The 25,726-nt window shown below is 43.8% G+C and overlaps 1 protein-coding gene across 2 annotated transcripts in view; it reads left to right on the forward strand.

Annotated features, from left to right (window-relative positions):
• Positions 1-25,726, forward strand: part of XPNPEP3 (X-prolyl aminopeptidase 3) — a 342,416-nt gene that overhangs the window by 143,904 nt on the left and 172,786 nt on the right. For both annotated transcript variants that reach the window (XM_063427589.1, XM_063427587.1), the window contains exon 5: positions 20,545-20,607. In XM_063427589.1, the coding sequence (XP_063283659.1) occupies positions 20,545-20,607 (63 nt within the window). The remainder of the gene's footprint in view (positions 1-20,544; positions 20,608-25,726) is intronic.

Genomic DNA, 25,726 nt, shown 5'->3' on the forward strand with positions numbered 1-25,726 from the left:
ACTGCTTAGGGAAAGAAAGGCCGAAAGAGCTCTCTCAGGTTCATCATTTAGGAAACCAGCTGCTCCTCCAAAACCAGCTGAAAAACCTTCATCACCTAACGAACCTATGGAAATTGACACTATAAGAAGTCCTCTCACACTAGAAGAAAAAACTAGAAGACGACTACTTAACCTTTGTATGTACTGTGCCTCACAAGATCACTTAATCCCGGACTGCCCTCTATTGAAAAGACCACGGAGTGGTAAGCATGCTCATACCACTTCTATACTGAGTGCACTCCCTTCTAAATCAACAACTCAATTCTTCTCCATTTCTCTCATATTACAGTGGGACAAAGAAAGAATAACGACTGAAGCCATCATTGACTCTGGGGCTAACGGAGTGTTCATCGATTCATCCTTTGTAATCAAAAATAAAATTCCTTGTGTCCGTAAAAGCACTTCTGTTTCTGTCAGAGTAATTGATGGCTCCCTCACAGCCTCGGGTCCTATCACAAAAGAAACTATTCCTGTACGAACAACCACCCTTAACACTCATATTGAATATCTTATATTCGATGTTATCTCTTCTCCCCTTTATCCGGTCATCCTAGGAATCAATTGGCTAAGGGACCACAACCCTCAAATTACCTGGTCTCCCTTTTCTCTCGCTTTTAACTCCAAGTACTGTAAGGAAACATGCTTACAACATATTTCACTCCTCCAACCTATTGAAGAACCAACTATACCTTCCTGCTATTCTGAGTTCTCTGATGTATTCAGTAAAAAGGAAGCTGAAACACTCCCACCTCATCGTCCCTACGACTGCCCTATCGACCTCATACCTGGTGCCCCCATACCTTTTGGGCACATCTACCCTCTCTCAGAATCTGAATTAAAAATCCTCAAGGAATACTTGGAGGAAAACCTCCGTAAGGGGTTCATTAGACCTTCCAGCTCACCTGCTGCCTCCAGTATGTTTTTTGTGAGGAATAAGGACCAGACCATCCGTCCAATCATAGATTACAGAGCTTTAAATAAGATAACCGTGAAAAATCGCTATCCTCTTCCCCTGATAAACGAGCTGATTGAAAGGTTAAAAACAGCCACTATCTATACTAAGCTTGACCTCCGTGGGGCATACAATCTCGTTAGAATCAAAGCTAACGATGAATGGAAAACTGCCTTCAGAACTAGATATGGTCTCTACGAGTATCTTGTGATGCCTTTTGGCCTCTGCAACGCCCCTGCCACCTTTCAACATTTCATAAATGACATCTTCAGGGATCTTCTGGACGTCTGTGTTATCATTTACTTAGATGACTGTAACGGACCGTTTCAGCAGACAAGGGGTTAAAATCCGTTTAGGCGATAATCCCCTTTTTGAGAGACAGGCACAGCTACTGCAGAACACCAAACTCCTGAACTGGATACAAGATAACACTCCGAACTGGAAACACACGAACCCTGGAATAGCTGAACAGGAAAAGCATATAATCCGCTTACACTCCTGGCAGTCAACATACAATCCAATTTCCCCAAAAACGAGACGACACATCGGTTTGAGGGTCAAGCAGAATCTCAGGTCTGGAACACCCAGCCTGCTTTTTATTGCAGTTCTGCACATACAGGACACACCCAGGGGGAGGCATAAAACAACCAATCAAGTAACAATACAACCCACACATCCCCTCCCCTCAGATAAGCTATTAACATAATTATTACATACAGTAAAATACAGTTTCCACACATACTCTGTAACTTTAAAACCATACATCACATTTCACATAAAAATACATATCCACAATCAATCCATTCAGGGGAACAACATATTAAAAAAATGGCATGAATCAGACCAGGGGTTCAAAAGTTAGTAAAAGTATATTTTGTTCCCCCTGGCTGGCAGTATTTTAATCTGTAAAAGTAAAACATCCCCACAATGCATCATGGCTTCCTCCCTTCTGCCCTGGAGATAATTGGAGAAGTAATCCAATTATCTCCCAGGTCAAAGACAAACTCCATTACACATGGGGGGACCTAAATACAGGATTATGTTTTAAAATATATAGTCACTTTTTTTTTTTTTTTTAAATTCTTTATTTTTGGTGCAAATAAGATTAACAGACATTCCTGTGGTGCCACGACAGCAGGCACAGGTGAAGTGATGCTTACAAAGTCGTGGTAATATACAATTGCACATTTTTTTTATTTTTTTTTTATGAAACAGGATAACATGTTAAGGAAACAGGCTAAAAACATAAGCTTATTTCACAAGGTCCGCATAATAACAGTGAGTTGGATCATAAAGATCTGTGCTTATAAAGGTCGTAGTTAAATTCTCGGTAAAAGTAATCAGGTCGCCGCAGTGTGCATATTGACTCCAGCTTTAAACTCAACAGAACGTACAACATATAGCATGAGTGATTAAGGAAAATAGTATAACGATTAGGCACAGATATAACATGAATGGCAATAGTGCTGCACGTGTTATAGACAATAAGCATTTCTCGTGAACCATTAGCTTAACGATTAGGTAAAAATAATGTACAAGATAGCAGTAAAGTAGTGATATATGCGTAGCTTTTTGAGGAAATAAACATACTAGAGCCCTTGCTTATACCCACATGCTGGGTCTCCCCGTGGCTGCTAAGGAATACAGGGAGAGAGCAGGCCATATAAGTCTAGGTAAGATATAAGAAATGCACGTTTTAAATTGTAGAATACGATTATTTCAAGAGAAATCTCAGGCTAGGCGTGCTAAGATTAGTAGCGGCAGAACTGACAGTGTAAAGCAAGTAATTACAACATGCAAATTCAGCTATGTATTCACACTCCGTTGTAAAATTAGAATAAAATAAAAAAAAAGGAGAGGACAAAAAACAAACATGGGATGAGCAGTGAGTGATCTGTCCCGATGTTCAGCCCATACCCTTTGGGGGTAGGATGTGATCATGCTTACGATCACCGATTCGGGATGCCTGGCCCTTGTGCGATTTTCTCAGTCCCGGTAGTACACGTGAGTGAGGGCCTGCTATGGGCATCAACCCGTCGGTAGCCTGTCTGAAAGTCGCGGGTACCTGCCGGTAGGTTCCATTGGTGAGTCTCCCCAGTTGCCCCTCTGTACCCTGTGCTTGCTTGTATGCATCTCTCAGGCAGGGGATTAGGTTCTTGACGGTTCCCATACGTTGCTGCACTTTGATTGCTTTATTATGTCCCTTTACTCCGCTGTCTCTGTTGAAGAGGTGCCCCGTGGAGTGTGCAGCCGCACAATCTCCCTTGTTGCAGGTAAGCCCAGTAGCATGTTTGAGGGGGAGGTGGAGGCCGTGGAATGAGTTCGGAGGAGGCCTGAAGTGCGTAGCCGGAGCCCCTTTATTAATGCTGATTCCTTTCGCCGGGTTTGATGTTGAGCCCAGAGGGTCTCCTTTGCCCGCCAGGGTTGTGCTTTAGGGTGTTCAGGGTGGCTCTTCCGGCGGTGCTCCGAGTGTAGCAAGGTCCGACGTTTAAGTTTGTGGGCCCGCCGGGAGCTCCGTCTAGGTTGTCGCCGGCTGCCGGCCCTGAGGGAGAGTGGGCGTCCGCGGTGGGGTTTCGTCGGCAGTACCTTCGGTGGGCTCAAGGCCCTTCTGCGTGCCTCCGCTAGACGCTCCCTAGCCGCCACTTTCTCCCAGAATGCGGCCATTATAGCTTCCAGCCTGGCCTGAAGGTCGGTTCTTTCCTCATTTAGTGCGCACATGGCGACGGCCATTTTGCAGGACCGTGCGTCGTCTCTCTGCTCATACGCTGCTTTCTCTAGATTCTGTGCCCGAGTGTGTACCCTTAGAGTTTGGCCGGGATAACCCCCTCCGGTCCGGGGGGGGGGGACAGGGTGCTTGCGGGTCTGTTTCTTTGGTACATCGATTGGGGGAGCGGCCGCCTCTCCCCGTTTTCGTTGCTTGCAGGCCCCAGCTAGCCATATTAGGTTCCCGGTCACCGAGACGCTCGGGAGAGGTGTCAGTCTAGTCACCAGGTCTTCCTTGATGCAGGTAACGAATCCCGGTTCAGTTTGTGACTTGCTTTTAGCACTTTAACGGCAATAATCGGTGATTTACTCGGGAGCTCTGCTTTCAGGCGTCTGCTCTGCTTGCTGGCTTAGCCCCGCCCCATAAAGTCACTTTTTATACATTACACACAGACATGTAACATATCCACAGATAGCTCAGGTCTGCGTGCACATTATTAGGTGAATGGCACGCAAACCACACAAGTACAGTTTTAATTGCCATGGAGCCAAAGTCTTTCCCATAGTCTTTCATTATATGAATAGGCTCCATGGCATAGCTATCTGGGGGTATCACTGCTCACACAGGGCAAGTACCGAATGGCCCCACTGTGTTTAAAGGGCCAGAATGAGTGACATGCACTCTGTTAGGGCCGAATATGTTTTGTAGAAGGGCCCAATCTCCCAGGGCCATAGTCCAAAGGCAAGAGGCGGGCAAGCAGCCCCCTCCAAGGACACGTGGCGAGGTCGGTTTCGCCACAATGACATTCTTATATATTCTAATACACCTGAGGAACACAAAAAACACGTGAGATGGGTGTTATCCCGACTGCTAACTTCTACAGAAAATGTATTAAAAATTACTCTGATGTAACTCATTCCCTTAATTCACTTAACAGCAAAAAGCATGCTTTCAATTGGAATGAAAAGGCCCAAAAGGCTTTCGATGAATTAAAAAGAAGATTTACGGAGGCGGAGCCTAACTGCCGAGGAGAACAGACGTACAGCACAAGAGCTCCGGGCCAAAATAGATGATAACAAGCCTAAATATAGAAAATATCACCCCCTTTTAATCGCAAACCTCAAGCGAGAACCTATAAAGCCCCATGGGACGCAGAAACAAAAAACAACTGTCGGACAGACCTGCCCCGGGTCTCACAATTGGGGACATGTGGCGGCAAGCACGCGGCCCGGGCGAATCCAATATGGCGGCGCTCCAGGGAGGCTGCTCACACTTTTATGAAGACTATTCGGAGGAGGCCGAAGACGAATACTGCTGCGCCCCGGACCCAAAGCCGACGACAAAACCCGGCAAACCCAAGAAAAATCCTGATGCTGATCTGGTAACCACAGGGGTGCTTAAAACCCTGCTAGCGGATTTGCAGACCAACATCCTGGCGGATGTCACCGCACTAAGGGGTGAGCTGCAGGGCCTGACGAGCCGTATGGCGGTACTGGAGGGCACCACTCAGGAATACCAGCGAACTATCGCCACGATGCAAAATTATATAAGAGACTTAAGCCACAAAAACAGACTGCTCGAACGGCGCCTAGATGTACAGGAAGACACGAGGAGAAGGTGTAACATAAAAGTCAGAGGGATACCGGAGGGGCTCCCGGAGACAGAATTACCACACACGATCAAGCGCCTGCTGGCTACCATACTACCCCCAGGCCAAACCAAACCTATTGCACCCGTGGATCTCTTCCGGATCCCGAAATCCGCTGGGGCCCCGGACAAAGCCACAAGGGACACTATTCTCACCTTTAAAAATGGGTCAGACAAAGCGGCAGTCCTCACTGCACTCCGGGGAAAAACCCCCATGCAACTCGAAAACGCACAGTTAACCTTCTATAATGACCTGTCCGCTGGAACTCTGGCTTGGCGCAGAACGCTCCGACCTCTCACCGCCACGCTCCAGCGACACCATATACAATTCTGATGGAGGTCCTCCCATACACTCCTTGTGCTGCAGGGCACGACAACTCATCAAATTCACGGCCCGCAGGAGGCACAAGCGGACCCCCGAGCCCCCACCACACCGGCTCACACCTGGGACCCGGAGAGGAGCGCTCCATTCATACCGCAGAACGCCACACCGATCACCTATGCCTCAGTCACAACTTAGGCTAAGCCTCCTCTCCGACCCATGACATATCATAACCAAACCGCACCTACCTTCAGCATCTACACTCTCAGGGGTTCCCACTTCCCCAGAGAGCCTGGCAGCCTCTACTCCTCGGAACGAGATAACACCTTCCCCAAGCGACTAGGTGACTTACGAACATTGGCCTCATAGACACACGAAAGCAACCACCATTGCTCCCAGCCAATCGGGGTGAACTCCACGTCGGCCTACTATACCCGCAGTAAAGACCTGATCGGCCCAGAAGCCGGCGTCAACGCTAAATTTACACGACGGCACAACCTAGGCCTCGCTGGCGGCTATTTGGCTTAGGCGGGGTAAGGACTGCCCACGTACCAGAACCCCACACCATCAGGCGAGAGATTCCCGGTAACTTTACGGACATGCCTAGCTGGAGCATTGGCGGTCAGTGCCACTCACCTCCGAGCACGACACCCACAGACTTACCCAAGAACTTGTGCCGCCCGACAACGGGCTAAAAGGTGTTCAGATGCCTGTGTTATATTTTTATTTTCACGTTTTAATGTTATTTGTTTATTGCTATGTTATAACCTCATATAGCTGCTAGCTCACACAGAGCTCACATTAGGTACAAGAGCAGGGCAAGACATCAGGGAAAAAACCAATAGCCGTCCAGAACACAACACGCCCACGGCGGGCAAACATACATACACTTTATAATTTAGAGGCACCACACGGAATACACCGGCCCGTTTCATAAACCAGACGTCCATACACACCAGATTCCCTCCCCCCAATCACACATAAGACAAGCTTGCATAGAAGAAACTGGGAACCCGGCATCCCGCGAAATTCTGACAGCGCCAACCTACACGCACCCCACCAACAGGCTCAACCACATGCCCAGCCATACCTATAGAGGCATGTTTTACCTTAAAACACTAATCTAGGCCTCACCTAACAATGTTTGTCTTCGTCTTTCCCTCATGGATAACCTCTCATTTTACCTATCAACACAGACCATACAGGAGTCCAGTAAGTGATAGGGCAGCCTACACCATGGCACAACCATAACTAGTAGAGATACTACGGTCCAACGTACCGAGAAGAGACCGGTTAAGCTACCTCAATGCACCCTTTCCATACACAGCAACCTTTCATTCTATTCTTGTAAGTAGGCCCAGGTTGTGCCTAGAACACCAAACAACATTGCTGAATAATATGTTTACATGACTATGGGACGACAGCCTCCTATAATTGACAACCGCCTCAGCTCAGCTTACATACACACCTTAACGAGTAATACCAGGTTAGCTCACTCCGACCACTACATCTAGGGATTCTTCCTTATGAGACTGTTTATCATAATCATTTGTGCAGACTCTCCATATGTTATTCAAATGCTTATACTGAGATGCCAATTGACTACTGTATTGAATTAGGCCATCTTCATAGGTGCAATGTTTTGTTTCATTTTTCTTGTTTGAAATGTTTAATACCACACCCAGTCGCACCACATAGTAAACTGCCCGACCTAACACATCACCTAGTATCGGCAAGTTTCATGCCGACCCGGCAGCACAGTTTATTGCTTACGCTGTTTAACACAACTCAGAGACAAACATTTAAACCATCGGCATGTTGAGTACAATGTAATGCCACATCCGCAGGCTAAACGGGCAACTCACATTTCTATTTTGCTTACAACAGTTATGGACAGTAAAGTAGTTTTTCAGCCCTTACTCCTATACACACGATGACACACCGATGTCCAACCTCAATCAGATCCTACAGTTCTAGTTCGTTTCTAAAAGCAGGAAGCTGGGATTTAGCCAGTTTTACCAGTCTGATAATACCTTAAACAAGATGATATACCTGTTGAATGTTAGATCAACTAATTATAAAAAGTGCCTGACTTACAAATGCCACACTTCAATGCATGCTTATGATCCAATTGTACCCTGACACTGCTGTTGTGGCGTGCCAAGACTGATCTGTTAACCATTGTGCACAATAAAAATAAAGAATTCAAAAAAAAGAAAAAAAAAGAAGATTTACAACTGCTCCTATCCTTCAACTCCCTGATCCCACATGTCTATATGTCCTTGAAACAGATGCCTCAGAAACTGCTATCGGAGCTGTCCTCTCCCAACACAAAACTCCTCAAGATCCTCTTCATCCTGTTGCCTTTTTTTCCCATTCCATGTCTCCGGCTGAAAAGAATTACCCTATAGGAGAAAAAGAATTCTTAAGCATAAAATCAGCTTTATAAACCTGGCGACATCTTCTAGAAGGAACACAAACTCCTATAATAGTTTATACTGACCATAAAAACCTTGAATATCTTCACTCCAACAAAACACTCTCTGCGAGGCAAGTAAGATGGAACCTCTTCTTCTCCCGGTTTAATTTTCAAATCGTTTTTAGACCTGGGGCTAGGAACAAAAAGGCGGATGCCCTCTCCAGAATTCACCAAGAACCTGAATTAGAACCCCCACATGCAGTCATCGGAATTGCCACATCCCTTATAGATGACATAAAAGGCCTTCATCCAGATGCTCTTGAACTTCCTAAATCAACTAAGTTATCGCTGAAAGACGGTCTCTATTATTTTCATGATAGAATTTACATTCCTCCCCCATTTAGAAATAAAATACTTGAATTCATTCATGACTCTCCTCTGGCAGGTCATCCAGGTATAAAAAAGACCCTCGAATTATCCAAAAGATATTATTGGTGGCCGCGCCAGGACATCACCATCGAATCCTATGTGAAAAACTGTTCAACCTGCCAAAGATCCAAATCTGACCATCATCAACCCTTTGGTCAGTTGCTGAATCTACCGGTTCCAGAAAGACCTTGGCAATCCATTTCCATGGACTTCCTGGTGGAACTTCCCCCTTCTCAACACCATTCTACCATTTTAGTAGTAGTGGACCGATTCACAAAGATGTCCCATTTCATTCCTTTGAAGAAATTACCTTCATCGTCAGAACTTTCAAAAACATTTCTCGATAATATTGTGAAACTTCATGGACTCCCAGATGAAATCATATCGGACCGAGGAACCCAGTTTACCTCCAAATTCTGGAATGCATTATGTACTTCTCTTCGTATTCAACGTAAACTATCTTCCGCTTATCATCCTCAAACCAACGGGCAAACTGAAAGAGTTAACCAATGCCTAGAACAATATTTACGTTGCTATTGTTCCTACCTACAGGATGATTGGATGACGTGGTTACCTATGGCCGAATTTGCTTATAACAACTCAGTTCATACAAGTAGCAAAATGACTCCCTTCTTCTCCAATTATGGATTTCATCCCTCCTCATTTCCTTCTCAAATAATTCCTTCATCTAACCCCGCTGTCTCGGATCAAATCTCTCATATGTCCTCCTTATTTCGACAGTTACATGAAAATCTTGAAGTGGCATCCTCTAACCAGAAGAAGTTTTTTGATGCTAAGAGACAACCTTCCCCCACTTATAAAGTTGGCGATCTTGTCTGGCTCTCCTCAAAAAACATCTCCACCAACCGTCCCTCAAAGAAATTGAGTTCCCTGTTTCTTGGTCCTTTTCAAATATTGTCTATCATAAACCCTAACGTTGTGAAATTGAAGCTTCCACCTACTTTTAAACTTCACCCCGTCTTTCATGTATCCTTGCTCAAGCCCCATCATCCTGACCCTTTTCAAAGAGATGTAATCACTTCTCCTGATCCTATCTTGGTACATGGTAATGAGGAATACGAGGTCCAAAAAATTCTTGATTCAAGGATCCATCGTGGCTCTCTACAGTACCTCATTAGATGGAAGGGTTATGGAGTTGATGGAGATTCATAGGAAGATTCTTCTGTGATTCATGCTGATAAGCTACTTACAGCATTCCACAAATGTTATCCATCCAAACCACGTGGATAGCACCCGGTGGGTGTTCTTTACAGGGGGGGGTACCGTTACCAGTAATTCCTGTCTCTTCCGGGTTGACGGACTGTAGCCACACCCCCTCTCTGACGCGGTCTCATTGCGCTACGTAATGCGACCGCGCCAGACAACAGACGCTGGATTAATGAACAGCGTACCGCGGAATTAAACCGGCTGCAACTCTTCTCTACAATTTTCCTGTGTACCGAACCGGACTCGTACTCGACTGACCTCCTTCTCCATCCCTCGATCACGGCTAGCACTTTGACTCCTCTCGACCTCTCTCCAACAGAACCTCCCCGGAGGGAACTCTGGGACCAACTTAAAGCCTCTGGAAGCTAAGTTACCTCACTTGTGTTATACAAACTTTTCCACTGACTACTGAGCACTCAAGCTTTAGCCTGCTCGCACGTTCTCCTATCGTTATAGGAGTAATTCCTATTCATTAACCCTTCAGTCTCCAGCTGAGATGTTTTCTACCAATTAAGCTAAATCAAATCTCTGCAAGTTAATCTCCATTACCTTCCCTTCATTTTATTGCTGCAATTCAATTGTATAAGATAGTCTAAGAATCCACTCACTAATACTGAAGTATTTAAAGATACAGTACCTATGGTTTCTTCAATCAAAATATTAAAGACACAGTATCAGTGAATTCTCTGGTGAACTGTCATCTCTTTTTTTCCTCAATTTATCACATTCACATCTAATTAATCTGAAATCTGCAGTTGAGCTCCATCTTACTCTATGTGAATGTGACAGATAGGCAACCGTTTCATGTACTCACAGTGATTATGGTAATAATCAAGAATGGTGATATAGATTTGGATAAGTCTAATATTGATAGCGATATGTATTCCAGTGGTTTATTTGGGTCAAGTGCTCTTTGATTTTCTTTACCATAACATATAATTCGTTTTGAACCGATTTAATTTTCTTGACAATCTTTGTGTCTAGGATTCTGGTCCTCTAGTTGATATTGTGACCTCTTTTTGTGAAATAAGCCAATTGCTTAGTATTATGATATGGCTTGGCATCGTTCTAGGACTTCTGTTTTTTTCATAAAGCAGATTTAGAGATCGGTCACTAAATTATACAACATTTTTTCCATACATAGTATTATCTTTATATATACTGTGTACCCTAAATTAGGTATTTCCTAAGTTTGGCTGGATCTATGTATAAGTTAGTAAGTGAGGGGTAATTTTTGCCCTTTCTCTGTTGGCTTCATGTCTGTCTAATCTTATACATCCGGTTTTGTGAGTCTAACATTTTATTTCAGTCCAGTAGATTGTTTTCATTTGCATAGCCCTTTACTGTCTTTGTTCCGTTTATATCCACTGAGTACGCTAAGGTGAAATTGTTTTTAACTGGTATATTCATACTACGTTCCTGTGTTTACAGGTCGTCATGGTAACGACCCCTGGCCGCGTCATTGAACGTGACGCCGTGCGGCTGCTGACGTTTTCGGGTAGCCCGCGGCAGTCCCGGTCCGTGCGTCCATGGAGTCGGTTGTAACACAGGTGTGGTGAGTAAATATCTTATTTTATGCTATATATGTGGGGTTATTTGTTTGTACAGTGTATCCCGACGAAAGCTTGAGGGGATCAAGCTGAAACGTTGATTTTCGCTGTTTTAGTTTAAGGTAATAAAAGTAAATTTTTACTAAAGCCCTTGGAGTGCTATCTTGGATATTCTCTCTCTCTCTCTCTCTCTCTCTCTCTCTCTCTCTCTCTATATATATATATATATATATATATATATATATATATATATATATATATGTGTGTATGTATATATATATATATATATATATATATATTATAGACTACAGCACCCCTCACACTACACCCATAAACACATTACATTCCAGACACACACTAGATCCATTACTCAACTCTGGATCATCTACACACATACACACACTAGATTCCTTTATACACTCGGAATCTTCTATATACACACACACACACTAGATCTCCTATACACACTCCGGGTCCTTCAAACACATACACTAGACCTCTATACACACACTGCACCACCTACACACACTACATTCCTGACATACACACTCTGGATCCCCTATGCATACACTAGATACCTTGTAAGCAACACATACTACATTCCTAAACACACACACACACACACGCACACACAATAGAGCCCATATGTACACACTCGCTACATCCCCTATACACACTGTGCCCCCTATACACACACCGTCTATATCCCTTACATTACATTGCAACTCAAACACGACTGAAACCAACCTATTTACCTAATACCACACCACAGTCAGCTCACTCTGCACACATGCAATCCCACAACCAGGCTCCAAACACATGCACAATACTCTTTCGTGGCCATTTTTTCTCCTGGTATCCCATTTATGGAGACACTAGAAACAAGTTGCAAGCAAATACAGCGCAAGCATGTTATTTAATTTGCTTGCACTGTGCAGAAGAAATACAGGGATTTTTCTCATGCTAGAGCTCTTCAGCAGAGCTGCCCTGAAGAGGATTGAACCAACATGCTCACTTTGACTGGGGGCGTGCTTGCCATTCGTGATGACAAAACACACCATATCTGACCCCGCCCCCTTCTCAGTGGGTCGCTGTGATTAAAAATTGCCCGGTCCAAATTTTTTCCCCAGTCCGGGATGCCTTATTTAGCAGTACTTACCCTGGTCCTCGAGTCGATCGGAACCTTTAGAACGGGCCGCACGGTAATAATTACTCACTCAGCCTGAGTCCAGCAAGGAGAATACTGCTGAGGATTGGAGCACAATCTTAAAGAGGCAATTGGGGTATCATGCCACTTCTGGCTCTAATTGGTCCGCTTAGTTCGGCGTCCCTGTTCTCGTATATTTTGGAGTCACAGGCATGACGTGGACCAATCAATTGACACAATGGTATTTAAACTCCTCTGGCCCTATTTTCGGTGATCTATCGTGGTTTCTGTTCTCCAAACCTTTTATTTTGTCCCTTGTTACATTGTGTTATTTTCTTGTATTGACCTTGACTTTGTTCTTGACCCTGAATTCCTATGTTGGCCTTTTCTTTTTTGTTTATCTGTTCTATTGATATACTGTGTACGTGACTGTCTAGTTCTTTTTTTCTATTATACGTAAAGTCAGTCCACTCTATGATATGTGAAGGATTTTTTTTGTTTTTTTTTACTGCTAACTTAGACTCGGAGTGCTGCATTTATACCTTGTGTGACGAGACCAATCCCGCCACATTGCATTAGAGGAGCCTGGTTGCCCGCCTGTTGCCTCTGGACTATGGCCCTGGGAGATTGGGCCCTTTAAAAACAGTATTCGGCCATACCAGAGTGTATGTCACTCATTCTGGCCCTTTAAATACTGTTGGGGAAGGTTTGGCACTTTTTATATGGCACTTCGGATGCAGACGAAGTTGTCGAAGTCGTCGAAGTGGCCGCCATTCGACAAAGGAACACGTGCCGCGGCCATTTTGATTTAGTCAAACGCGGTCAGCGCTGTATGCTAAAGAACCTGTGGAACTAAAATCGGCTACGCAAATACACGGATACCGCTGACCCTTACGTCGCATCCACTTCGGTAAAAGTTGAAGTACGTTCGACAATTCGAACATCCTGTTTTAATGTGCTATTTGCACGAACGGACCTGTACGTGCCTTCGAAGGGGACTTAGACGTTTTTCTACAGGAAATTGACCGACCGCACAGCCCAAATCTATGGAACTGTTTTGGGCAGGAAAATGTGCTTGCGGTCGGTCATAAAGGACTTCCGGCTATCTTTTTACCTACTGGGGGGATTTGTATGATTTTTGAGAGTGTTTATGTTTAAAGTATGCTGCGTTTAAATATGTAATTTTTATGGAGATTGGATATATGGTTTTAAAGTTAGAGGGTATGTGGAAAAACTGTATTTTTACTGTCTGTGATAATTATGTTAAACCATTGTGTAACATAATTGTATCACAGGCAGAGGAGATGATTTTGTGTGTAAATGCTGGGATTGTCTTCTGTAATGTACGTGTTTGATTGGTTATTTTGTAACACCCTGTGGGTGGTCCTACCTAAGGGAAACTGTCATAAAAGAAGGTTCTTTTGGTGCCATTAAACAAACCACTGCTTGACCCTCAACACGGAGCTCTTTCTCGTCTTTGGGGGGGATTTACTGTATGCTGTTAGAGACTGATTGCCATGAGTGTAAGCTGATTTTTTGCTGAAGTCTGTTTTTCCTGTTTGTCTGCTAGCAGCTATTAGTGAGGTTCCAGTTCGGGAGTTGGCGTGCTATTTTGTATCCAGTTCGGGAGTTTAGTGTTCTGCAGTAGCTGTGCCTGATCTCTGGAAGGGCAAGATCTTATAAACGGCGGTTTAACCCCTTTATGCCTGGGGGTGCTGTTACACCTTGTGACACTTTAATGTCTTTCAGAAGATGGGCAACGGCCCCAAAGAAGTTGTGGTTTTGGAGTACAAACATCTGACAGAGGGTATTGGCTTTTTTGTTTCTGGAACCCGGACAAAAAGTTACATGGAAGGCAGACCTCATTGGGCTTGGTGGCGGTTGCACCATTTTGCACTGCTTATATAGTCAATTTTTATGATCTGTGAAGATGACTAATTGATTAAAATCTCCCTCAAGAAGATGCCTCCGTTCCTCAAATGCTCTGTTTATGGCCAGTAGTTAGTCTCAATATGTGTTCTTTTCCAGAGTTTAAGGCTATTTGGTGAAGATGTCCCGTCTCTTCATCCCTTCAAGAAATTATTGCTCCTTTGTAGTATCCAACACATCTACTTCTATGAAGTAGGGTTTCTTGTGGTCATGTGAGGATATTTATGGGGATTAATTATTATTAATACATTTTAATTAATAAAAATAATATTTTCATAGAATTTATTACAATTAATAATCTTTATTAAAATATCAGAGGTTGATATTTTATTGGCGCTACTTCCATTTATTATTTAAAGCGAAAAGTTTACTCACTATTTTAACTCTTTAGACCTAGAGTATGTTGTTCAAATTTAATACTTCCTACATTAAAGGACCATTATAGGCACCCAGACCACTTCAACTCAATGAAGTGGTCTGGGTGCCAGGTCCCTCTAGGGTTAAACATGCCTGCTGTAAACATAGCAGTTGTTCAAATAGCGCTCAGATCCATGCAGTATTGGGGAAACACCATAGTGTCAAAGTTCTGACTGGCCGCACACGTTGTCCTATGCCCAAAATAGTTCCAGAGCAATGTGTGCTTTGGCCGGTTAACTTTCAGGAGCTCCTGCGGCCACAATACAGGGTGCTCCACCTGGCTCTCAGAGAGTGTTTGTTCCACTTAGTCTCAGACACCTTGTCTTCAAAAAAGCACTCTACTGGCGGGTCGCAAAGTGGTTCAAAACCCCGGACCTGGGGCAGAGCCAGCGCCCGAGCCTTACTCGGAATTAACCACTCCGAATCCGCTATATACTACCCTATGGTGCCTTAAAAGAGATTCCCGGACTCCCCGTATCATGGAAAAGAAAAGCAAAAATATTGTGCAGATCTGGGGTCCGGCTCTGGAGATATTGAAGCTTTTGTCCACGCGCTGCACGGCCCGAGAATCCCAAGACAGCGCCCAAGGCCTATACCTCGCAGTCCTAGGACGAGTACTGTATCTATGCCAAGCCTGCCACACAGAACCGGGCTAGACAAACACACCAGAGACATAAAAGACTCCGGACATAGAAGACTCTGCACCTTCCACCAAGGCTGATATAAAGGCCCTGATGCAGGACATTAAGTCCATGTTTCAAGCGGACATGGCGCTGGTGCAAGTGGATGTTGCCACATTCACCAACCGGGTGGCAGAGGTAGTGGAAAGCCTGGGAGGTGCCAAGCTAGCACAAAATGCCACCGACGCTGCACTGAGCTCCCTGAGAAAGCAATGTGCCGACCAGCAAGCACAATTAGTCAGCATGGAAGATAAAAACAAGGCAAGGAACCTGAGAGTCCGGGGTGTACCACAGACGGTCTATGACACCGAATTGCCACATTTTTGCCGGAGGCCTATAGCCACCTTATTGATGCCGCGACAAGCCAAGCAGGTGTTGATTGATACATGCTTCAGGCTCACCAGGGCAAATACACCACCCCGAGAGGGAACTAATGACGTGCTAATCAAATTTGTACGAGACTTTGACTGGGGTATACTTATGGGGGCCGCAAGAGGCTCCACCACAGTGCCATTTGAAGGAGTGCAATTGTCGTTTTACAGAGACTTCTCGAGACACACCATATTGTGGAGGAAGTCTTTCCGGCAGGTTACCCAGCTATTCCGCGAACAAACCATTCCTTACAAGTGGGGCCCACACCAACTACAGGTGGATAAAGCACGCCTCTGAGATACCGACCTTCCTTCTGTCATTTGGCCTACCAACACTGACTGCACAGGAAGCACCCTGTCCAACTTGGACTGTCGCAGAAATTACCCCCTTTGTGCCCAGAGGAGCGACCCCGAAAGCAGCTGCATTACCTACCTGGTAACGCTTTAGATGAGCATGTTCCCCTTCTCTCTATCTGTTGCAGTTAGTAAGAGTTCTCAATGTTCCCTATAATTTTGCAACAACCCCACTGGCTCAGTATGCTGCCAATAAGTTTACCATGTTCAGTTTCCCCCTCCCCCCCCCCCCTCACTTTGGAGTGTGCTAGGCAACCCTTGTTTTGGCTTACCATAGGCATTTCTCCGCACACTCAGCAAGTGACCCAGGCTCCTCTCCCATCCTGCTATGGCACTAAGCCAACACAGAGGCAGGCTATAGAAGGATCCTTACCAGCTAACTATATGCCCAGAGGTGCCCAATGTCTACTGTAAATGCAGCAGCGCACTACTCAGCTGTAACAGAACCGCTGGCACCCCGACCGGGTACTTTCCGCTGACGGATGCTCCTAGTGCTTTCCGAGGACTCCAATCACTCTGCCTGACACCATAACCACTGCAAACCCCACAAACCGCCGCAGCTTGGTTGGGGTCTGGCCGTCTCCACCCACTCTGGACCCAAGACCAGGGTCCAGCTTCCAGGTGGTCAACCTCTCCGAATTCCAGAGAGCAGGAACAGGAACAAGCTCTTAGCAGAGCTTAGTGATTATACCCTGGGGAGTATAGTAATTATAGCAATCCCCAGAGTGTAGTTCTCCAATCCCCCAAACATGAGCCGAAACTTCATGAAGGTACAAGATGATCAGAACTTTTAATGACCACACACTGGCTTTTATGCAAGTCCCCATGCAAGGGGACATCCCGTAAAACACACCCAGCACAAACACACAATCCCTCCCCTCTGCATGTTATATAATTACTGAACACAATGGGTTAATGTAATTTATCACAGGCAGGAAAAATACTTTATACATACACTGTAACTTTAAAAATATGCATCATATTCACATAAAACATACATATTCAGAATCAGCATACTTTACATAATTTAAATATAAACATAACCAAAAATCAGACAAATCCCCCCAGTACATAAAAAGTTAGGTGGAAGTCCTTTATGACAGAAGAATTAAGTCCCATTTGGACGTGTGTTCGAATTGCTGAACAGGACTTAGTCTCTGCAGCTGAAAATTCTGTGTAGGAGAAGGTAAGGGTCAGCGGTGTTCGTTGAAATGTGTACCTGATTTCAGTTCCATGGATTTGGCTACACATACCGCTGACCTCGTTCGAATGAACAAAGATGGCCATTCGACAAACCAACACGTGGCGGCCACTTCGACTACTTCGGCACTTCGGCTGCATCCGAAGTGCCAATTTAAAGCTGCAGAACAGCTCCAATACAATTTAAAGGGGCAGCAAGTCTTTTAAAATCCAATCTGCTAAAATAGTCTTTAACAGGTAATATCTTCCAGGGGCCATAGTCTTAACCCCTTAAGGACACATGACATGTGTGACATGTCATGATTCCCTTTTATTCCAGAAGTTTGGTCCTTAAGGGGTTAAAGGGGCATTGTTCCCAAAAGTCACAGTATGTCCCCAGATGGTTCTTAAAGGGCCAGCAGCAGGATAATAAAAATCCATTAGCCCAAATAATGTTTGGAAAGGGCCATACAACCCAGGCCATAGTCACGAGGCAGGAGGCTGGCAATCAGGCTCCTCCAACAGCCAGGGGAAAAGGGCAGCTTGTCACCTAAAAATCCGGTGACAAAAGGCATTTTGTCACATCAGCCTAGCTTGATTCCCCCCTTAGACCGAGCGACAGTGGGCTGAACAGCTCATAAAAAAACTAAAATTGGGTTGTTCTCCTGTTTGTATTAAAATCTGTTTATGACTTATGTTATTCCTGCGTTATATTTCCAAATACATGTGACAATATTATGATGATGCAGTACCCACAAAATAAAGAATTCAAAAAAACAAAAATAAAAATAAAACCCTGGACCAAGTTGTCCAGGAACCGCAAAGTCACCTCATGCCAAAATTAGTTCCATAGCGGTTGCAGCTAAGTTCAATTCCAGAGAAGGTAAAGTGCCAAACCAGGGGCACCAAGGCAAAGTTGCTTAGGGAGGCTGGGCAGGTTAACTCCTAAAAGGGGTCTCAGATCTGGACCATAGTCGGTAGGCAGGAGGCCAGCTTCCACACTCCTCCAAGACTTGGGTGCATTTGGAGTTTAGGGAATAACCCTGCATGTCATGAAAGATTGTGATCATCCTCACACTTTTTAATATGCATAGTGCTGGGAGTGTTACTTTAACATAGAAGAAGTACTACCACATTTCTCACACACTGTTAGCAAGAATATATGCAGTATCTGGAGTGAAGGGTTTAACCCCTTAAGGACCAAACTTCTGGAATAAAAGGGAATCATGCAGTGGCGTACACACAACCCATGGGGCCCCGGTGCGAAAACTGATCTGTGGCCCCCCCCCGCGCTTACTCTGCGCGCCAGTGTACGCCAGTGCATGCATAAACACATACACTTAAAGGACCACTACAGACACCCAGATCAAATCAGCTCAATGAAGTGGTCTGGGTGCCAGGTCTCTCTAGTTTTAACCCTGCAGCTGAAAACAGCAGTTTCAGAGAAACTGCTATGTTTCACTGAGGGTTAATCCATCTCTAGTGGCTGTCTCATTGACAGCCGCTAGAGGATTTTCTGCGATTCTCACTGTGAAAATCACAGTGAGAAGACGCTGAACGTCCATAGGAAAGCATTGAGTAATGCTTTCCTATATGGGCGGTTTGAATGCGCGCGTGGCTCTTGCCACGCATGTGCATTCGGAGCCGAGAGGCGGATCGGGACGGAGAGATCCCCAGCGCCAAGGGAGCCCGGCGCTGGAGAAAGGTAAGTGCTTTAGACACACACACACACACACTCTCATGAACAGATGCACACATTTACTGACAGACACACACTCAGTGACAGACGCACACAAACATACTCAGTAACAGACGCACACACTAACACTAACACACTCTAAAACCAACACACTCACTAACACAATCACTCACACTAACACACTCACTAACACACACTCACTAACACACTCACTCACTAACACTCACTCACTAACACACTCACTCACTAACACACTCACTCACTAACACACTCACTCACTAACACACTCACTCACTAACACTAACACACTCACTAACACTAACACACTCACTAACACACACTAACACACTCACTAACACTAACACACTCACTAACACACACTAACACACTCACTAACACTAACACACTCACACAATCACTCACACAATCACTCACACACTCACTAAAACAATCACTCACACTAACACACTCACTAACACACTCACACTCTCACACACTAACACAAACTAACACTAACACACTCACTAACACTAACACACTCACTCACTAACACTCACTAACACACTCACATTAACACACTCACTAACACTAACACATTCACATTAACACACTCACTAACTAACACGAACACACTCACATTAACACTAACACACTCACATTAACACTAACACACTCTCTCACTAACACACACACACACTAACACAAACTAACACTAACACACTCACTAACACTAACACACTCACATTAACACACTCACTAACACACTCACATTAACACTCTCACTAACACTCTCACTACCACTCTCACTAACACACTCACTAACACACTCACTAACACACTCACTAACACACTCACTAACACACTCACTACCACTCTCACTAACACACACACACGTTTTTTCTGTGTTTTTTTTTTTTTTATTTAATCCCCCCAGCCTCCTTACCTGTGTGAGAGCTGGGGGGATTCCCTGGGGTCCAGTGGTGTTGCTGGTCACCCGGCTGGCGGGCGCGCGAGGGAGCACTGTCCCCTGAGTGCTCCCTCTTCAGCTCCCTCGCGCGCCGCGTACTGAAACCGGAGCCGGAAGATGACGTCATCTTCCGGCTCCGGTTTCAGTGCGGCGCGCGAGGGAGCTGAAGAGGGAGCACCCAGGGGACAGTGCTCCCTCGCGCGCCCGCCAGCCGGGTGACAGCAGGGCCAGCCTCGGGGGGCCCGGAGGTGGCCGGCTCCTGGGCCCCCCAGCAAAAGAGGCTGGCCCTGTGGGTACAAACCAGGTCGCAGGGGCGGCCGGGCCCCCTGGTGGGCCGGGCCCGGTCGTAGCCGCGACCCCTGCGACCCTGGTATGTACGCCACTGGAATCATGACATGTCACACATGTCATGTGTCCTTAAGGGGTTAAACTTTAACAATCTTAACGTAATGAACTGGCAGTCTGATTTTTAAATGCTTGATTGTTGTTGTTGTTTTTTTTTTCTCCATTAGGCATTTATACAGACTATGCACTCTTCTAAGGCTCCTGTTGATGAAGCTTTCATATATGCCAAGGTGAAATCATAATTACTTTCAGCATGTGGGTTGGACTTATGCTTACAAACTTGATTTATGTTAATGATACAGTGATTCAAATGCAGAAAGACAAGTCCTGCGCTCACTCCCATCACTGGGCGGCTGCAATGACTACAGTACACATCAGCCCCAATATATAGTAAAAACCAAAGAAAAACAAGTTACCTGCGCTCTCTCCTTAATCCCTATGTATTTTTAAACAAATGGATTTTTTTTAGTTACCTTCAATGGCCATGAGAGGATGAGCCCACCTGCCGTCGCCACCCCCCCCCCCCCCCTAGGTGTGTCCTAATTCTAACCATTCACCTTGCTTCTTTGAGCCTCTGGCAAAAATCTCTACTGAAACAGAAAGGGGTATTTTTTATATACACCCCTATATATTATTAACCCCAGGGCCGTCTTTAATATTGATTGGTCCCTGGGCAAGCATTTGCTTGGGCCCCCTGGGCATGCAATCACTTCCTCCACCGCAACCCAGCAGCAAAACTAATGTAGAGAGTGCCCTGGTGCAAAAAAAATTGTAGGCCTCCCCTGTAGCACAGGAGTAAAGAAAAGATAGATCCCCATCTGTCATACAACTCCTGCGATGCTATGCCAGCTGGGGATCTACCATCCTTGCAGGGTTGTATTTGGAAGCAGTGTTTGTGCAATTGAATGTAAGCATGTTTTTTATACAGTGTATGTGTGCATTTAGGTGTGTATTTGTATGTACTATAACCATTGCAATGCAGTGGTGTACTTGTGTGTAGTGTTTCCGTTTGAATGCAGGGGTGTGTGATTGTCTGTAGTGTTGGCTTTTAAATGCAGGTGTACTTTTGTGTGTAGAGTTGGTGTTTGTATATAATTTTAACGTTTTAACCCCTTCAGGACGGAGTCAATAGTGCACGTTCTGATCAAAACAAAACGTAAACAAAAACTGGAATTTGCGCTATATGTCTGTTCACCCGTAGTTCCCCTCTTTCATATTATATGCACCCACACTTATTATATATAATTTTGTTCAGGAGAAACAGGGCTTTAATTTACCATTAACTATTCATATATGGAATATAATTTATTATGAATAAAATAAAAAAAACTGTGAGAAATGTATTTATTTTTTAAAAATGTGTAGTTCCGCCTCACATTTTAGCTGTAAATGTCATAATACTGTTAGGTTTTACTGCAACAAAATGCACATATTTATAATCAGCGATGTCTCACGAGTACAACAGTACCCCCCATTAACAGGTTTTATGGTGTTTTGGAAAGTTACAGGGTCAAATATAGAACGTTCCATTTTCAAATTGAAATTTGCCAGATTAGTAATGTTACCTTTGAGACGGTGTGGTAGCCCAGGAATGAGAATTACCCCCATAATGGCATACCATTTGAAAAAGTAGACAACCCAAGGTATTGAAAGTGAGGTATGTTTAGTCTTTTTTAGTAGCCACTTAGTCACAAACACTGGCCAAAGTTAGCGTTCATATTTGTTTTTGTGTGAAAAAAGCAAAAAAAGAATATTTGGCCAGTGTTTGTGACTAAGTGGCTACTAAGAAAGACTGGACATACCCCACTTGCAATACCTCGGGTTGTCTACTTTTGCAAATGGTATGCCATCATGGGGGTAATTCTCATTCCTGGGCTACCATACGCTCTCAAAGGCAACATAACCAATCTAGCAAATTTCAATGTGAAAAAAATGAAACGCAAGCCTTATATGTGACTCTCTAACTTTCCAAAACACCATAAAACCTGTACATGGGGGGTACTGTTATTCTCGGGAGACTTCACTAAACACAAATATTAGTGTTTTAAAACAGTAAAACATATTACAACAATAATATAGTCCATAAAAGTGCCGTTCGTTTGTAAAAAATGCAAAAAACGTCACTTTTACTTAAAATATCATCGTTGTAATACAATTTACCAGTTTGAAACACTAATATTTGAGTTCAGCGAAGTCTCCCGAGTAGAACAGTACCCCCTATGTACAGGTTTTATGGTGTCGTGGAGAATTACAGGGTCAAATATAGTGCTTGCGAATTAAATTCTCTGCACTTTCTCCCTGTGTTGTCAGGCAGGTCAATCAAATTTTAATTAATCAAATCACATAATTATGTTAAAAGATTACTTAAATATACATGTAGAATTTTAATATATATACATATATATGTATTTAAATTCTACGTGTATACTAATGTAATCTTTTATGTAATTATATGTATTTATCTATATATATATATATATATATATTTGCGGTTATTTGTATTTTCTATATAGATAGATATATATAGAATGTCATTCTAAGTGTATTTTGTTACCAATATATATATATTAATAACAAAATACAGTTAGAATGAAATTACATATGAATATATAATTTATATTAAATTTTGTTTCAATATTTTATTTATTTATTTTATTATTTTATTTATTTATTATTTTAATTATACGTATATATATATATATATATAACGGAAGATTCAAAGATAGCACTCCAGGGACTTGATAAAATGTAACTTTTATTTTACTCACTAAAACATCAAAGGTGTCAACGTTTCAGCTTGATCCCCTCAAGCTTTCGTCAGGACATTTTTTTTTTTTATATATATATATATATATATATATAATATATATGTACATCTATTATATATATAATATATATACATATTATATATATGTAACATCATTCTAAGTGTATTTTAATGCTAATATATATACTTATATTAGTATTAAAATACACTTTGTATGACGTTACATATATATAATATGTATATATATTATATATATAATATATATACATATTATATATATATAAAAATATTTTCTATTTATTTTTTAACATGTTTAATTTATTTTTTTATACTTTCTTACCAGCAGGGGGACTGTCTGATATTTTAGACAGTCCCCCTGCTGGCAGATCCATAGCCAGCTATAGGGGGCCATGTGATCGCTCTTTGAGAGCGATCACATTGCCCCCGGGGGCCTCATTTGCCGTGGGAGGGCTGCCTGGGCTCTCAGGCAGCCCCGCAGAAGAGGATCGCGGCGGAGGTAAGTATAACTTACCTCCTGGGACTCAAAGCCGTTACGGCGTTCCATGCCGCCGCAACGGCTTTAAAGCCCATTATAATGGGGACGGCATGGAACGCCGTAACGGTGGGAACGGGTTAATACAGGGATGTGTTTGTATGTAAGGAGGTGTTTGGATGTAGTGTTGTTTTTTAAATGCGTTATTCAATTTGTGTGTAGTATTGGTGTTTCAGCAAACTGGTGTGTCTGTATGTAATGTTTGTGTTTGCAGGGGTCTGTTTGCATGTTGTGTGATTTCTGGGATGTATGCACATACATATTAACACATATACACGTACACATTAACACGCAGATACACACATAAACACAATGACACATGCTCACACCTTGACACATGCAAGCACTGGCATATACACACACACAGACACTCAGATACACACCCTTTGACAAACAGATACAAGCACTTTCACACACACACATATACACATTGGCACATCCACACACAGAGATACATATACACACACACACACACACACTGACACAGGTATTTACACACAAACACAGACACACACACACAAAGGTATAAATGCAGGGGTGTATATGTGTACTGTGTTAGCAATGGAATGTTGGAGTGTATTTGTGTGCAGTGTTGGCATTAAAATGCTGGGATGTATGCATTATCATACACCAATATATACATACACACACACAGGTACACACTGACACACAAGTACAAATACACGCAGATACACTGACACACAGACAAACACAGCCAAATACACACACCGACACAAACACAGCCAGATACACACACACATATATGTGTGTACATTTACATATATTAATCTCTGCCCTCTAGCAGCTCCTGGACAGCAACTCCCAGTAACCTTGGCCAATATAATGTCTCAACTCTGTTCTTACATACCCTGGTCCATAATTTGGCAAAAGTGACATTTGGAAATGGTGTACAGCCTTTGATAACACTTTATGCAATAATATTTAAAAATAAATATTTTTTTTTTATTTATATTTAATAGGGAACTGTCAGGTTCTTCTAGGTTTTTAACATGTAGTTATCCCCAGTGTGTTACATTACAAACACCAACACATGAGTTTTTGTAATGTCTGATGAATACAAGTGAAATCAGAAATTGGCAAAACAAACAAAAACAATATTTAGCCACCCTCCTGTCTCCTTACCTTTTGGGTTGAGAAGGATGGCTTCCCTGGGGTCCATTGGGAGCTTGCTGGCCCAGGCTGATAGGAGCATGCATTCAGCTGCCCCAGTCCCTCTCCCCCACAATGCTTGCATCCTCTGTGTGAAGTGTGCCTCCTCCCCAGCGGCACTGAGAAGGAAGTGATCTGTTCTTACAGGGTCTGACCTCACTTCCTCCCAGCATGCCATGGGGAAGAAAGAGATTCACAGGGCAGTGTGTAAGGGGGCTAGTTGTGAGTATGTAGTCAGCCAGCCCCATATTACAGAGCAGTATTAAAGGGTCGTGTCTCCTGATTACCTCAGGTGCTGCAGGGGGCCCATGGGGCAGCTGCCTTAGGGCCCCCAGGAGTAACTGGGCCCGGGGCAGCTGCCCCTTTTGCCCCTCCTTAAAGACGGCCCTGATTAACCCTTAATAGGGAATGTGAAGAAAATTTACTTTTACTTAACATTTTCTTCTTTATTCGTTTGTTTTCCACATTCACTGAATGAATATTGAATATTGGTTCGGTAGTTTGAAACTAGCGAACACCGACCACCCTCCTGGCTCATTAAGTTCAAAAGAACCGACTAATAAGTGTTCCCTGGGCGGCTGCTGTTCGTATAGCCGAACGCCATGTGGAATAAAAAAACGGCGGCCATCTTGTTCGCACGAGGGGAGTCAGCGGGACTTGGTCGTCGAGTGTCTGGAACTAAAATCGGACACTCGTCCTCACGAACAACCGCTGAAACTACCGAACGCCGGCTTCTCTACCTTACCAAACAGCCAGAAGACCGCCATTCGGTAGTTTTGTTCGAACAGACAAGGGGAGCAATCACTCCTATGAGCCAGGAGGATCCATTTGGTACTTTGTTCGTTTTTTACCCTTTTCT

Source organism: Pelobates fuscus, chromosome 7, assembly GCF_036172605.1.
Source record: "Pelobates fuscus isolate aPelFus1 chromosome 7, aPelFus1.pri, whole genome shotgun sequence".
NCBI classification, from domain to species: Eukaryota; Metazoa; Chordata; class Amphibia; order Anura; family Pelobatidae; genus Pelobates; species Pelobates fuscus.